Consider the following 15,837-nt stretch of genomic DNA (forward strand, 5'->3'; position numbering starts at 1 on the left):
AAAAAAAAAAATTCGATTTTTTGAAAGTTCTAATTGGATTTCCCCCCTTAAAGGTCGATATTCATAGTCGAATCTTATTTCAAGATCGTCTTAAGTAATGTCTTAAGATGCGAATATGGCTCTGTGATTGGTTGATGACATCTTAAGACAGTACTTAAGATGATCTTAAATCACAGATCTCTATACTGAACTAAATTGCTAACTGAGATTTCGAACTTGCGTCGCATGAGGTTTCCGGTTGTATGCAAAAAAATGGCGACGGTCCTGTGTGTGTGACGCTGTGTGTGACGTGTCATTTGTGTGAGTATTTACAACGTACAATGTGAGTCAGCGTGGCCATTAAATTACTGTCGTAAAACCAAAAATTCCAGCATCTTATTGCATCAAAAAATGTCGTAACGAAAAAATAGATAGTATTGGGCGTTATTTGCTCTGCTCATTTTCAACAAAAGAATTTTATGACTAAATGAAGCGACTATTTTTTCGCATACACCGGAAACTCTATCGGACGCAAGCCATTATATGCTTTTAGATAGCCTATTAGCAATCTAGTTTAGTCATAGACATCTGTGTCTTAAATATAAGATCGGACTATGAATACCGGCCTATGGATCAGCTTGGGGTATGTTCGGAAACTCGGTATCAGTTGGTCTGTTATTTTTAGCTAACTGCTGAACTGATGCAATAAATTAGAGCGAGACAAAATATATTTTCTTACTCTAACTTATTGCACCAGTTCAGCAGTGCAGCTAAAAAGAACAGACCAAAGTAGTATTTACATTAGTATTAATAAACAGTGTTATTTAAGATAAGGTTGGTATAATTCTTGATAACTGTAGTGAATGAATGATTTGACTGTGAATATTTTGGAGATTATGTGGTGATATATATATGATAAAATAATGTAATATAAAAGAATACAAATTATATGCAATATAATATATATAATAATTGCTACCAAACATGATAGCGATTTCGGACCGATTTGTAATTTTTTAACTAAGTTGTAGGCGTGTGTCGGAATTAAATAAAATCAAGTTAACGCTTCATTAACAAATGTCTCATTTGTAATTAAATATCCCAGACAACATAAAGTCGACTAAAAGTCAACTATAAGTCGACTTCAAAAGTTGACTGCATGTCGACTTATAGTCGACGAATGTCCTGATAAAAATCGACTGTTAGCCGAATTTTCAAGTCGACCTACATTCATCTTAAAGTCGACTATAGTCGTCGCACCGACCGATGTGAACTTAGCGCCCAAGTTAAAAAAAATAAAAAAATGTTTATACTATAGGTTTGTACCTCGTTTGTACCCGTTTGTACCACAAATTGTTTCGTTTGTATCTAAAGGGTTAAAAAGTTATAGAGGTGCAAAAAAATCGCCAGCGCCCAACATTAAGATATTTAAAAACGGCCGACGCCATTCGAAAGAGCATCGTTTGTATCCGTTTGTACCACCTTTTAAATCGTTTGTATCTCAAAGGAACCGGAAGTACAATATTGTTTTATATCCGGGAAATATAAAACACCACAAATTTTACAATTTTAAAGATATCTAAAAACGGCCAACGCCATTCGAAAGAGCATCGTTTGTACCCGTTTGTACCTCCTTTCAAATCGTTTGTACCTCAAAGGAAGCGGAAGTACAGTCTTTTCAAAATACGCTCAAGAGGTACTTCCACCATTTTTCACTCTATCTGAAAACGGCCAACGCCATTCGAAAGAGCATCATTTGTACCCGTTTGTACCCCCTTTTAAATCGTTTGTACCTCAAAGGAACCGGAAGTACAGTCTTTTCAAAATACGCTCAAGAGGTACTTCCTCCATTTTTCAAGCTATCTGAAAACGGCCAACGCCATTCGAATGAGCATCGTTTGTACCCGTTTGTACCCCCTTTCAAATCGTTTGTACCTCAAAGGAACCGGAAGTACAGTCTTTTCAAAATACGCTCAAGAGGTACTTCCACCATTTTTCAAGCTATCTGAAAACGGCCAACGCCATTCGAAAGAGCATCGTTTGTACCCGTTTGTACCTCCTTTTAAATCGTTTGTACCTCAAAGGAACCCGAGGTACACTCTTTTCAAAATACGCTCAAGAGGTACTTCCACCATTTTTCCTTTGAGGTACAAACGATTTGAAAGGTGGTACAAACGGGTACAAACGATGCTCTTTCGAATGGCGTTGGCCGTTTTCAGATAGCGTGAAAAATGGTGGAAGTATCTCTTGAGCGTATTTTGAAAAGACTGTACTTCCGGTTCCTTTGAGGTACAAACGATTTGAAAGGAGGTACAAACGGGTACAAACGATGCTCTTTCGAATGGCGTTGGCCGTTTTTAGATATCTTTAAAATTATAAAATTTGTGGTGTTTTACATTTCCCGGATATAAAACAATACTGTACTTCCGGTTCCTTTGAGGTACAAACGATTTGAAAGGTGGTACAAACGGGTACAAACGATGCTCTTTCGAATGGCGTTGGCCGTTTTCAGATAGCTTGAAAAATGGTGGAAGTATCTCTTGAGCGTATTTTGAAAAGACTGTACTTCCGGTTCCTTTGAGGTACAAACGATTTGAAAGGGGGTACAAACGGGTACAAACGATGCTCTTTCGAATGGCGTTGGCCGTTTTCAGATAGCTTGAAAAATGGTGGAAGTACCTCTTGAGCGTATTTTGAAAAGACTGTACTTCCGGTTCCTTTGAGGTACAAACGGGTACAAACGATGTTCTTTCGAATGGCGTTGGCCGTTTTCAGATAGTTTGAAAAATGGAGGAAGTACCTCTTGAGCGTATTTTGAAAAGACTGTACTTCCGATTTCTTTGAGATACAAACGATTTGAAAGGGGGTACAAACGATGCTCTTTCGAATGGCGTTGGCCGTTTTCAGATAGCTTGAAAAATGGTGGAAGTACCTCTTGAGCGTATTTTGAAAAGACTGTACTTCCGGTTCCTTTGAGGTACAAACGATTTGAAAGGAGGTACAAACGGGTACAAACGATGCTCTTTCGAATGGCGTTGGCCGTTTTCAGATAGCTTGAAAAATGGTGGAAGTACCTCTTGAGCGTATTTTGAAAAGACTGTACTTCCGCTTCCTTTGAGATACAAACGATTTGAAAGGATGTACAAACGGGTACAAACGATGCTCTTTCGAATGGCGTTGGCCGTTTTTAAATATCTTAATGTTGGGCGCTGGCGATTTTTTTGCACCTCTATAACTTTTTAACCCTTTAGGTACAAACGAAACAATTTGTGGTGCAAACGAGGTACAAACCTATAGTATAAACATTTTTTTATTTTTTTTAACTTGGGCGCTAAGTTCACATCAGTGTCGCACCGTCGTTTTAAAGTCGTCACATCGTCGTCTGCAGTCGTCGTAAAGTCGACTTATTACAGTCTACTATTACTAGATAACGCAGGACCGAAAAGTTAACCCGATAATAAACTTCTAAATAGTTAATATTCCACTCTTTTGACAACTTGTAGATAACTCATGATTTAAGATATCTTTTAATCATTCATCTGTAAGTTGTCAAAAAATGTGAAACGTAAACCATTCAGAAGTTGACTATTCAGAAGTTAAGTGTTTGTTCTCATTGTGTCAGCTGAAAGTCTTTTAATGCAGTTAACTTATTTTTCCAATTCCAAGCAACACATTCATATTAAAGTGTAAAATTTTGAAATTAATTAATACATTAATTATACATTTATACATAATTATTAATTTATACATTAATTATTTATCTAGGATTCCAATCTAATGGAAATTCATTGTGATCACATAAACCTTATTTATTTTTATTTTACCCAACTTATTTGGCTGTTAAAGCATATATATGTATACATTCTGCAAAACTGAGATATAAAATATGAACGTTATATCTATAAAATTTTAGAAGTAAATGATTGTACTAATAAATTTTATTAACACATATTTATTTTATACGTATATAATTAAAGCAAATATAATTAAAGCAAAAATATAATTTAATAAAATAAAATGTCAGGGTATAATATGTATCATAACAAACCTACCTTTTTTAAAAAAAAGGCAAAAAAAAGGCGCCAAGTGCATGCGCTTCCACTTATAAATAAATATTATAAAAAAAGTTATTGATAAAATTCTCACAAAAAGAAATGATATCAAACGGTTTACGCCAAGTGAAATTAATTTCATATACAATAAATATTGTTATAACTACTTTGTGTGTATGAATAATATATTAAGTATCTACTGACTTTATTTTTTTATAATTACACAGAATTGGGAAAAAATAGTTTTTAAAAGCTTATTTAATAAACATACAAAAATAAAAATTTTGGGAAAAGTTAAATAAAATTTCACACGCACACAGAAAACAATATGATTATAACAATATTTATTGTGTATGAAATTAATTTCATATACACTTGGCGTAAACCGTTTGATATAATTTCTTTTTGTGAGAATTTTATCAATAACTTTTTTTATAATATTTTAATATTCTCTCCGTGTAAAACATCTTTCTTACAAACTGTAAGCAATTTTTCTTTAGACATGTCTACAGAGTCCGTTTTACGGTTTTCCGCGCTCTTATTCTTTCATATTCCTGAATTAATGCCTTTATAACTATTATGAAATTTGCAAAATGATACACACACACACACACACACACATATGATTTCTCTGTTTAATTTGATCCTTTCTACCTGAAACTAATGTTATATCTTAGATTATCAGACATACACCCTATATATTATGAAATATATGACGAGATCGAATTGAAATTCTTTACGAAACTCCAGATTGCGAATGACAACAAATAGAAATTTGTGGCACAAATATATATCTATCTTTTTTAAAGTAAAACGAAAGATCGTACTATTTCACAATACTTCATGATAAAGTTAACTATTGATCACGTACTTAGGATGGTATGTAGAAACATTAATTGAATTCCAGCATTTTTGCGCCAGTCTCGTGATTATTTCGTTTCTGTCTGGTTTCAGGGAACAGACAATAGCTCGAAAATGGGGTTGAGAAGACGGCGTAATAAACTGTGCGGGACGAACTAATCAGTCTAAATCCCGTGAAAGCGCCGAAGAAAATGATGACTGCCATGGCCCGGTTGCCCTGCAAGCAATCATCGCCCTCGCAGCAGCCGAGAGTGAACAATTTCGGAAACAGCCGGAATCCTTACTGGGACATGCAGGCTAGGCATCCTGCACCGCCGTATGTCAGGAATCACCATCGGCATACCGATCATACAGGTAAGGGAGCAGCCGAACGCATTGCGAATCGCATCGCGAATCGATACGTCAAGGCATCCTCGGTGTATGTACTTACCCGGCGAAAGAAAAAGCACGCGAGTTTCGAATCGTTGGCGTTCTTGTCAGATGGGATGATGTGTGTCTGACTTGTGGATTTATCGACGAATGACTGGTGAAATTCTGTTTGCTTCTGTGCATCATTCGTCATCTGAAGTAATGTAACAGGAATATAACACCACTTCATTCTTTTTCTTTTTTACGAGTAATGCCATTGTAATTCTGCCAAACATAAAAGCAAGGCTAAATTGATTGTTCTTTTTTTTTGGCTCACCCGATGATATCATTTTAGTTTTGACATTTCTTGTTGTTAGTGATATTAATTAATGAACAATACGCTCGGATTATACAGTTCATTATATTCCAATGAAGCATTATTATTATGTTTCGCTCGGCTTGCGAAACAACTTTTACGAAACTCGGCTTATCTTCGTCATTAACGTTCCATTGTGAGAGACCGTGTCGTATCCGATTAAGGACGAACACTGATAGCCCGATAACCTCGTCCCGCCATTTTAAAACGAATGCAATATCGCGATTCGAGCCAACAAATTCAACGTTGCGATAACGCATCCCTATATAATACTTCGTAATATTAAATTACGATCTCAAAGATCAGTACGCTGTACCGATCATGTTTTCTGATCATGAGGCCTTTTAGCATTCTAAAGAAAGGGATCGTGAAACATCGGCCGACGTTCGATTCGTATGAAATATTTTCGCAGCAGAGAGAATTGCAAAAGAAGAATCGCGAGAATCATGTTATCACTCACGTCGCAAATTATGTCATTGTTATAAGCTCAAAGTTGCTGGTTATGTGTTTAAGATTATCGAACGGACAAAAGGATGATCTCGTGCGCGCGCGTGTAATTTTATCAGCGTACAATCAACCGTTTCTATTTACAAGGGATTCTACTTACAAATTAAATGAAATTGATTCTTCCCTCTGTGTAGATCCCCGTTACATATTTTGTACACATAGAAAAATACATATTATATTCAAGTAAATGTTACTTGTTTCAAGAACTTTATATATAAGTTTATATATCCAAAAATCTTTCATAAGTTCATCATAAGCACTACATTTACTCAAAATACATTCTGTATCTTAATCAGTTTAACATTTTAATAAAGATATTAAATTAAAACAAAAATTTGCGCACCAACTCTTTTTATTTGATGAAGTTTGATAATTTTTTTTAAAGAAAATAAATTCTTTTTCCAAGTACATGACAATGAGCTTTTTTATAATCTGTGATGAATGATGAAATTATTATCGAGAAAATATTCTTTCTTGAAAATAATCATTTATTTAAAAGAAAGAAAGTAAACTGAGCAATTGCTTTTCTTAGCAATGGGATGATATTTTATTATGTGTACACACAGCAAAATACACATTACGTTCATTACGTAAATATTACTTGTTTCAAGTATTTCTTAAAGAAGGATGTCGAAAAACTGCGTTTTTTTTACTACGAGTGGAATCTAAAATTCGAGTTCTATATGATCGAGCACATCTTAAATAGTATCATAAAAAATAGTGGATACATCTTGGAACAAATGGATACAGGAATATATCCTGAAAGAAATGGAGTTAAATACGCAAATATGTATAGTAGGATGCTATAGTTCATATATTGCGATCGGTGTATGGTATTTCAGTTATACCAGACATCAAGGAATAATACCTGCCAACTATTTAAATAATTATTTTATCGAAGATGCTGATATGATCTTGGATGATTCAAACTTATACTCTGGTGATGAGAACGATGAGTAACTTATTTATCTAATATGGAACATAATTCGACACGTTACCAGAAAGTCTCTTGTTCTACTTAACGTGTTAAACGATACATTTTAGCAGGCAAAAGTTTCTTGATGTCTGGCATAACTGAAATACCATACAATGGTCGCGAACAGCATCCTACTACATGTATTTACGTGTTTAACCCCATTTCCTTGAGCTTCTAGGAAACTTTTCTTCTTGTATGATTATTTTTTTGGTATTATTTAAAGTGTGCTCGATTATATAAAATCCGAATTTTAAGTTCCACTCCTAGTAAAAAATCGTGGTTTTTTGACATTCTCCTTTTTATATTCGCAAATCTATTATAAGAAATTTATTATCTTCTCATCATAAGCATCAAAGGAGGGTATGACTTTTAGACGATTTGGGGACCCCTAGGTAAACGCAAATTTCGTATTTTTCCTTCGTATTTTTTCCCGTAGAATTAAAAAATCGACCTTAAAATTACGCCAAGTAAAGGGAAAAATAGTTATAGACATTTAAATGTTGATTTTCCCTGAAAATCATGCATTTTCCAACACTACCATCTTAAATACCTTTGATCTTTTTAGAGGTGCTAAATCTTACATAGGAGACTTATTTTCTCAAAACTTGATAATGATATGAGAATATACTCTAAGCAGCAGTCAATCGGCCGAAATGGGTAACTAATTCCGAGCTCTGTCTTAAGCGGAGCGATTTGAGCGGCGAAACTATATGCTTGAGAAAAGGCTTCTTATATGCTTTCGTTTATTAATGTCTTATATAGTCCTGAAAAAGCTGGATTACAAAATCACTTTTCTACTATTTTCATAGTTAATATTTTTTTAATTGACTGCTGCTTTTTCTCTGCTGCTTAGAGTATATCTCCTATGTAACGTGAGATTTAGCACCTCTAAAAAGATCAAAGGTATTTAAGATGGTAGTGTTGGAAAATGCATGATTTTCAGGGAAAATCAACATTTAAATGTCTATAACTATTTTTTCCTTTACTTGGCGTAATTTTAAGGTCGATTTTTTAATTCTACGGGAAAAAATACGAAAGAAAAAATAGGAAATTTGCGTTCACCTAGCGGTTCCCAAATCGCCTAAAAGTCATACCCTCCTTTATTCAAGATACATTCTGAATCATAGTGGACTCAACATTTTTATCAAGAATATTAAATTAATACAAAAATTTGGTTTGCTTCCTGCATAAAACCGAACCAGCTTTTTCCTCAATAAAAAGTTTAATACAATATTCTTGTAAAGAAAATAAATCTTTTTTGAAAAGTGCATGATATAATGAGCATTTCTAAAATTTGTGATGAGTATATTTTAAGATCATATTATCAAGAAAATATTCTCTCCGGAAGATAACAATTACTTAAGAGAAGAGAAGTAAATGGAGCAATCACTTTTTCTTGGCAATAAAATGATATTTTTTGTGTGTATATTACATCGCAACCGTATGGTCAATCAATCGATAAAAGAACAATCGTTATTCCGCCGACGAGCGTGAAATCATCGAAAGTCTGCTTTTTGCACTTCATGCTGGACATGCGAGATTTCGCCATATGTGTGCACGCATATGCGGCCTTGACGTAGCTTTTCTTTCTTGTCAGCACTTTTTCTTTTTTCCTTTTTATCGCCAACGTGTCCCTGCTATTATCACGGTCGGTGGTTCTTTTTACGAAGAGAGAAGCGCCGATATCTGTTCTCGCCGCGCCTGTTCATCGCGGGGACATGTGCGTGCTGTCGGCGGCGCGACGGGCACATGTGTCGTCAATCAGACAGCGTGAGCGCGAGAATCCGCGAAAACAGACGGAGAGGGGAAAAAAGCGCAGATGCTGACGGCGTTCTTCATCATTAACACTTGCCCTCCGCTCGCCACATCCATGGCACTTGCGTGCACTTGGGATACACAGGCGCGCACGTGTGTCCTCGCGCGTGATGACACGTCGCACGAAGATGCCAGTAGAATATATCACGTAACGAGATACGCAGGAAGAAATATATTTCTGATATTCGTTAGTCTGGAAATAGGTATTTTATCGCGCGGAATACATCTGTCAGGATCGACAGGACGAGAAAATTGACCTGATGACGAAGGATAGATAGGATTACATGTTATCGGTCGCACGGATAACTTTTTTTTAGACTTCCATGATTATCACGACGTAAGATAATCGGATGATGGAAGTTTTATAATTCTTTTAATTACATTTATGAAGTAAATACATTGAATTAATTATTAAATTTATATTATACAATAATGTAAATTTTTTGTTGTATTGATGCCTCAACGAATTTACTATGAATTACAGTTCAGTTTTTCATATTATATTTAATATGACATATTTTACTTTACAAATTTTAATTATATTTTTCATATTTCCTTTGTATTTTTATATCATTATTCTATGTGATAAATATGAGTACGTCTATTAAGCTGGCACAGCCACTTTATCACAATCAAAACAATGCAACATTCCTAAAAATTAAATGCTTTTTTAGCGCTAATTAAATGCTCTGTTCCCGATTTTAGTGCTTCAGCTGATTCGCTAAACAATGGCTGCGTTAGTTTAAGATTAAAGTTAGTACAGCCATAAAGAAAAACAACTAGAAAATGAAAAACAAAGACGTATTTATTAGTGCAAATTAGATGCTAATTAAGTGCTGTATTCACGATTTTGTTACTCTGGTTGTTTCGCAAAAAAATTGCTGTATTTGTACGCATCTCATAAGTTAACGGAACAAAGTCAGCAGAATCAATTCTAACTAATTATTATTATTATTTGTTGCTTATTTATTGCTAAAAAGATGACAAAAAAAATTTGTTGCTTTGTTAGTTTTTTTTAAAAACGATGTTCCGCTAAAGGAAGATTAGTTAGCGGAACAGTATGTAAATAACAACGAAATAATAAAAAATAGAACATTACAATAGCATAGGAATTTGTTGCTAATTAGTTGCTCACAAAATACGCTAGACCCGAATATATTGCTCCGCTATTTTTTTGTTTTTATAATGTTCCGCTAAAAGAAGATGAAGAGTAAATTACGAGAAAAAAAATTTGTTGCTTGGTTGAATCTGATACTGATGTTGTCTGAATTTATTGCTCTGAAAATATTCAAGTTACGAAATTGTTACTTGCCTAATATGTTTAAATAATAGAGGAGAAGTTACAAGCGTACAAGGAGTCACAAGAGTAAACTATTAGAAAAAAAATTATTATTCGCATAAATTTGATACTGGTGTGTTGCCTGAATTTGTTGCTCTGAAAATATACAAGTTACGAAATTGTTGCTCGCGTAATATGTTTAAATAATTGAAGAGAAGTTACCAGCGTGCAAGGAATCTCAAGAGTAAACTATTAGAAAAAAAATTGTTGCTTGCATAAATTTGGTACTGGTGTGTTGCCTAAATTTGTTGGTCTGAAAATATCCAAGTTACGAATTTATTATTCGCCTAATATGTTTAAATAATAACGGAGAAGTTATCAGCGTGAAAGGAGTCACAAGAGTAAATTATTAGAAAAAAATTGTTGCTCGCATAAATTTGGTACTGATGTGTTGCTTGAATTTGTTGCTCTGAAAATATTCAAGTTAAGAATTTGTTGCTCGCCTAATATGTTTAAATAATAGCGAAGAAGTTACCAGCGTGCAAGGTGTTACAAGAGTAAACACACAGCGTGTGACTCCTTGCACGCTGGTAACTTCTCCGCTATTATTTAATATTAGGTGAGTAACAAATTCGTAACTTGGATATTTTCAGAGCAACAAATTCAGGCAACATCAGTATCAAATTCAACCGAGCAACAAATTTTTTTCTCGTAGTTTACTCTTTATCTTCTTTTAGCGGAATGTTATAAAAACAAAAAAATAGCGGAGCAATATATTCGGGATTAGCGTAGTTTGTAAGCAACTAATTAACAATAAATTCCTATGCTATTATAATATTCGATTTTTTATTGTTTCGTTGTTATTTACATACTGTTCCGCTAACTAATCTTCCTTTAGCGGAACATCGTTTTTAAAAAAAACTAACAGAGCAACAAATTTTTTTCTTTGTTAACTTTTTAGCAACAAATGAGCAACAAATAATAACATTAGTTAGAATTGATTCTGCTGACTTTGTTCCGCTAACTTATAAGACATTGTATTTGTTTCAGATTAAAGTTACGACAGCCATAAAGAACAGTAACTAAAAAATGAAAACCGAACACGTAGTTTTACAGTACGAATTAAGTACTAACTAAGTACTCTATTCCCGATTTTAATGTTCTAGCTGATTTGCTAAAAACAATAGCTATGCTAGCTTAAGATTAAAGTTAACACAACCACAAAGGAAAAAAAACGAAAAATGAAAAACGAAGATGTATTTTTTAGTGCAAATTAAGTGCTAATTAAATACTTTATTCCCGATTTTGTTGCTCCAACCATTTCGCTAAAAATAATGGCTATGTTAGCTTAAAGTTAGGATTAAAGCACAGTCACAAAGAAAAACAAGTCGAAAATGATAAACAAGGATTTTTTACCGCAAATTAAGTGCTAATAAAATATTATATTCACGATTTTGCTCCGCCATTTCGCAAAAAAATCAGCTTCAGATGCGTTGCGACAATCATCGAAGTACAGAGAGACGGCCGCGGTCGCTTAAGCTAACACAGCCATTGTTTTTAGCGAATCAGCTAAAGCACTAAAATCGGAAATAAAGCACTTAATTAGCACTAAAAAAGCACTTAATTTTTAGGTATATCGCATTCGATTGTGCTGAAGTGGCTGTGCCAGCTTAATAGATGTGAGTACAATCTGTTTAGTTATAAGGAACTTGGCGTTGCAAATTCATGATTTAATATATTTCAAGTTGCTGCAAAGATTACGTACATTAATTTATCAGGTTTGAATCTATTCGCTGTAGTATGGAATTCTTCGGAAATATGTTTAAAACGATTCTCTGAATTGTTATTTGATTTAATTTGTTGCCCACATAGCAAATAACATAAATTTAGCAATAACTTTATTGGTTAATTCGTAAAGGTTTCAGCTCTTATGAATATTTTACAGGGCATTTATATTTATTACATAGAATGACGAAATAGAAATACGAAAGAGATACGAGAAAAGATCGAAATTTATTCAAAATAATATGTCATATTAAATGTAATATGAAAATTTTGAAAATGAGATTAATTTTGAGTAAATTTTTTGCTGCATTAATATAACACAAAATTCATATAATTGTATAATGTAAATTTAATTGTTAATTTAATACTGTATATTTACTTTATCAATTATCTCACGTCGTGATAATCATGAAAGTCTATCTGTGTGTTTAATTGGAATTGCTGAGTTCTAACGTGACGTTTGAAGAGGAATACAAATTTAATATTGAGTTCTCTATAAGAAATATGCTTCTGATGCTCGTTAGTCTGGAAGTGCGTATTTATCACGCGAGATACATACATCAGGATCGATTTTCGACGGGATGAGAAAATTAGGCTAGCAACGATGGATTAATAGGATTATGTGTCATCAATTGTAGGAGTAAGTTGATTCTATTCATTGTACTTTGAAATTTCTCGGAAATATATTTAAAGATTTTATAAATTTATTATTTGATTTGATTCGTTGTTTCATTGGGATTGCTGAATTCTAACACGATATTCGAGGAGAATATATATATATATATATATATATATATATATATATATATAGCTTCGAATATTATGCTTCGAATTGATTATATATATATATATATATATATATATATATATATATATATATATATATATATATATATATATATATATATATAATTCAACATTGTGTTCTTTCTACCTTTCTTTTTCTTTTTTATGTTAAGATTGAGCTCATACATACTGAGAGTATCCGGTTTGCGAAGCTACGCGGAATGTAATTTCACCAAATTGCTAATTAGTATAAGTAAGATTATATGAAAGCGCTCTAATTGGTGGCAAAATCTTTTTTCATATGCAATAATTGCCATGCAGTACATCCCACATTAGCACTTTGCTGTGTTTTTTTAGCAAATGCTTCGAATTGATTATTTTAAATAGCGTTATATTTTCCACTGCCAATTATTTGGAACAATAAATTTTACTTTTAGCGTCGCTCTAATCAATCACATATTTCTACGCGCTTTTTTTTTATTTAGATATAATCACTTTTATGAAGTTATAGTGGAATAAATATATTGCTTGTACCATAAGGTTTTATATGCAAAATTATGTGATATTAAATTCGATATTAAATTTCTCACGAACGGTGTAGACAAGTCGCATGGAATTTTAACAAATGTTTTCACTAAACTACGAATGTGCTTCACTACGATGAATGTTACGTTAAATGTTTGTATAATTTTTAGTATTTTTTTTTAGTGAATTTGAGTGAATAAATCCTTCTTAAGCTGAGACATCAGCTCAGAAATGCGACACTTCTGGTACACCTAGTAAACTCATCCTAAATATGAGATAAAAAAAACTTTGCCGAAAGCTATTCTGATTCTCATCAAGTTGGTTTCATGAGTTTAGTATGATCAGGTAAAGTGGTGTGTCGTCACGTACGTGACATTAACCCAACCGATTGGGTGAAGAAAGAGAGATCTATTACTTTGCTGGGTATCTGGTAAGAAGTGGTATTTCCTTTCAGCAAACGGATTATTTACGCAATGTCACTCACAACGGTTCCGCTTTTTTTTCGCGACTATTGCAGGGAAGCGGAAGAGCGCCGTGGAGCTGTTGCAAGAGACGAAAGCCTTTTACGTGAAGAGCGAGACCGTACTGGATCGGAAGCAGGAGCTGAAGAACAGCGGCCACCTACAGGTCTCGCAGTTGAGCGCACCGGGCGCGCCACCCAGATTGCTGCGGAAATGCGCTGGCAACTCGTCTACTTGCCCTATGCAGCCGACATCGCCGTCGCAGATACCAACCCCCTTAACGCCGCCTTGCTGCTGGGTCTCGTGTCACGAACAGGACAGACGTAAGTCGCTCATAACGTGAGAGAGATTCTGCAAATCCAAAGAGATACCAAATGCGATTCTGACGTTAAGTCGAGTACACGGCGAATCCAATCGTGAAGGGTTATAATTCATCAAGGTTCTTTATTCCGAGAGAAGTTCTGACAGGATTCTAAATCCTTTCTTTTTCAGCAAGTCGTTGAATTATCAGTATCGTGTTTTTGAGATTAAGTAAAAAAAAATTACCTTTCTAAAGCTGGCAGAATCAAATCAGCAGAATCAAACCGGACCTATTACATTATTCAGTATCCATTTTGCACCAACTTATATTACTAACAATTTTTTTTACTTCTCTTTTTCTCTCTCGTGCCGTGTTGGAAAAAACAGTAGCGCTGCTAGCTTAATATTAAGCTAGCAGGACCACTATTGTTATTTTTACTAGCGTAAAGTACAATATTTCTTTTAGTGATACAAATCAATACAAATTCGGGCCTTTTTATTTATATATTTGTTTTCCTTATTTCTTTTTTCGTGTGGTTCTGCTAGCTTAATATTAAGCTAACAGCGTTAGTGTTTTTCCGAAACGATACGAAAAAAAGTACAAAAATTTTTCTGATGATAGAAATTAATATTAAGTAGACATTAAATAATGTAATAGGTTTGATTTGATTCTGCTGATTTTATTTTATTAGCTTTAAGAGGTTAAAAATTGTCACGCAATGATATCGCGTTATTGAGGTAGAAGTCTCTTTTGCGATGCAGTATGCCAACTTTGAAATTAAGGCAATTATCCAAGTGGAAAAAGCGACTTCTTCGTAGCCAATAGCTGACCAGGAATTTTAGTTACTGGCTAGTTTCTCTAGCTAGTTTAGACAATGCTTCGCTTCGTTAGTAATTGGACAATCAGTTTCTGGTCAATTTTTGACGAGTTTTTGACTAGTTTTTAACCAAATATTTTTTATACAAAATCCTGTCAAATAGTTTTCATCGTTCGATTTTACATTGTGAAATCTTACATTTTATTATTCAACGTAAAAATAACGTGAAACTTGTATTTCAGAACACAATCTTTTCATGTGCAAATGCGTGCATTGTTAAGATGATTGTAACTTTATTTTTAATTACCATTTTTTTTTTTGTTTAATTTCTGGCCAGTAATTTACTAAGAAACGTTATGTATCGACTGATTTACCAAGAAACATTGTATGCCAGTATGTTCTGAATTTTTATTAGACAGAAAGACTGCTCAGCATTTATTAACTATTTTTTATTGCTTAGTTTCTGACTAGTAACTGGTCAAGAAATGCTGGCTAGTATTTTTCTGTAGAGTTTCTGAATAGCTATTATCTAATAAATGCAAACCAATAAAACCTGGCCAGTTTCTGACTAGTAACCAGTTTTTCTCGGAAATGTTTCTACTTGGGTACATATTTATCTCAAAACATTTAGAAAATGAGATTTTGATTGCCGCCTGCTTCGATCGAATCTTATTGCCGACGCTATGCCCGGTTTTCATTACTTTTTTTTTAATATCAATTTATGTATCACGAATTATATACAGGGTGTCCCGAAGTCCCATGATGACCCTTGGTGAGAACGTAGAACGGATTGAGGTGAGCAAGAAAGTCCTGTGCCATTTTGCGATATTCGCAATAGTTTTTGAGAAATTAATTATTTTGTCTCAACAAATCAGCGTACAGAAAGCGGCAGCGGAAAGAAAGATGCCTTCGGCCGACGTGCGACCGTGACACTCGCGAATCGTATCTCGCCGCATCCCTCCGCCCATA

General features: G+C 34.0%; 1 protein-coding gene across 5 annotated transcripts in view; it reads left to right on the forward strand.

Annotated features, from left to right (window-relative positions):
• The window catches only part of LOC116853405, a 146,267-nt gene that overhangs the window by 113,272 nt on the left and 17,158 nt on the right, over nucleotides 1-15,837 (forward strand). For 4 of the 5 annotated variants that reach the window (XM_032834476.1, XM_032834473.1, XM_032834474.1 and 1 more), the window contains 3 exons: nucleotides 4,986-5,246; nucleotides 11,825-11,872; nucleotides 13,807-14,073. In XM_032834476.1, coding sequence (XP_032690367.1) covers nucleotides 5,084-5,246; nucleotides 11,825-11,872; nucleotides 13,807-14,073 — 478 coding nt within the window. In that variant the 5' untranslated portion in view covers nucleotides 4,986-5,083. The remainder of the gene's footprint in view (nucleotides 1-4,985; nucleotides 5,247-11,824; nucleotides 11,873-13,806; nucleotides 14,074-15,837) is intronic. The other variant, XM_032834475.1, reaches the window with a different exon arrangement.

Source organism: Odontomachus brunneus, unplaced genomic scaffold (assembly GCF_010583005.1).
Source record: "Odontomachus brunneus isolate Ranch 3 - 2012 unplaced genomic scaffold, Obru_v1 Obru_scaffold_317, whole genome shotgun sequence".
NCBI lineage: Eukaryota > Metazoa > Arthropoda > Insecta > Hymenoptera > Formicidae > Odontomachus > Odontomachus brunneus.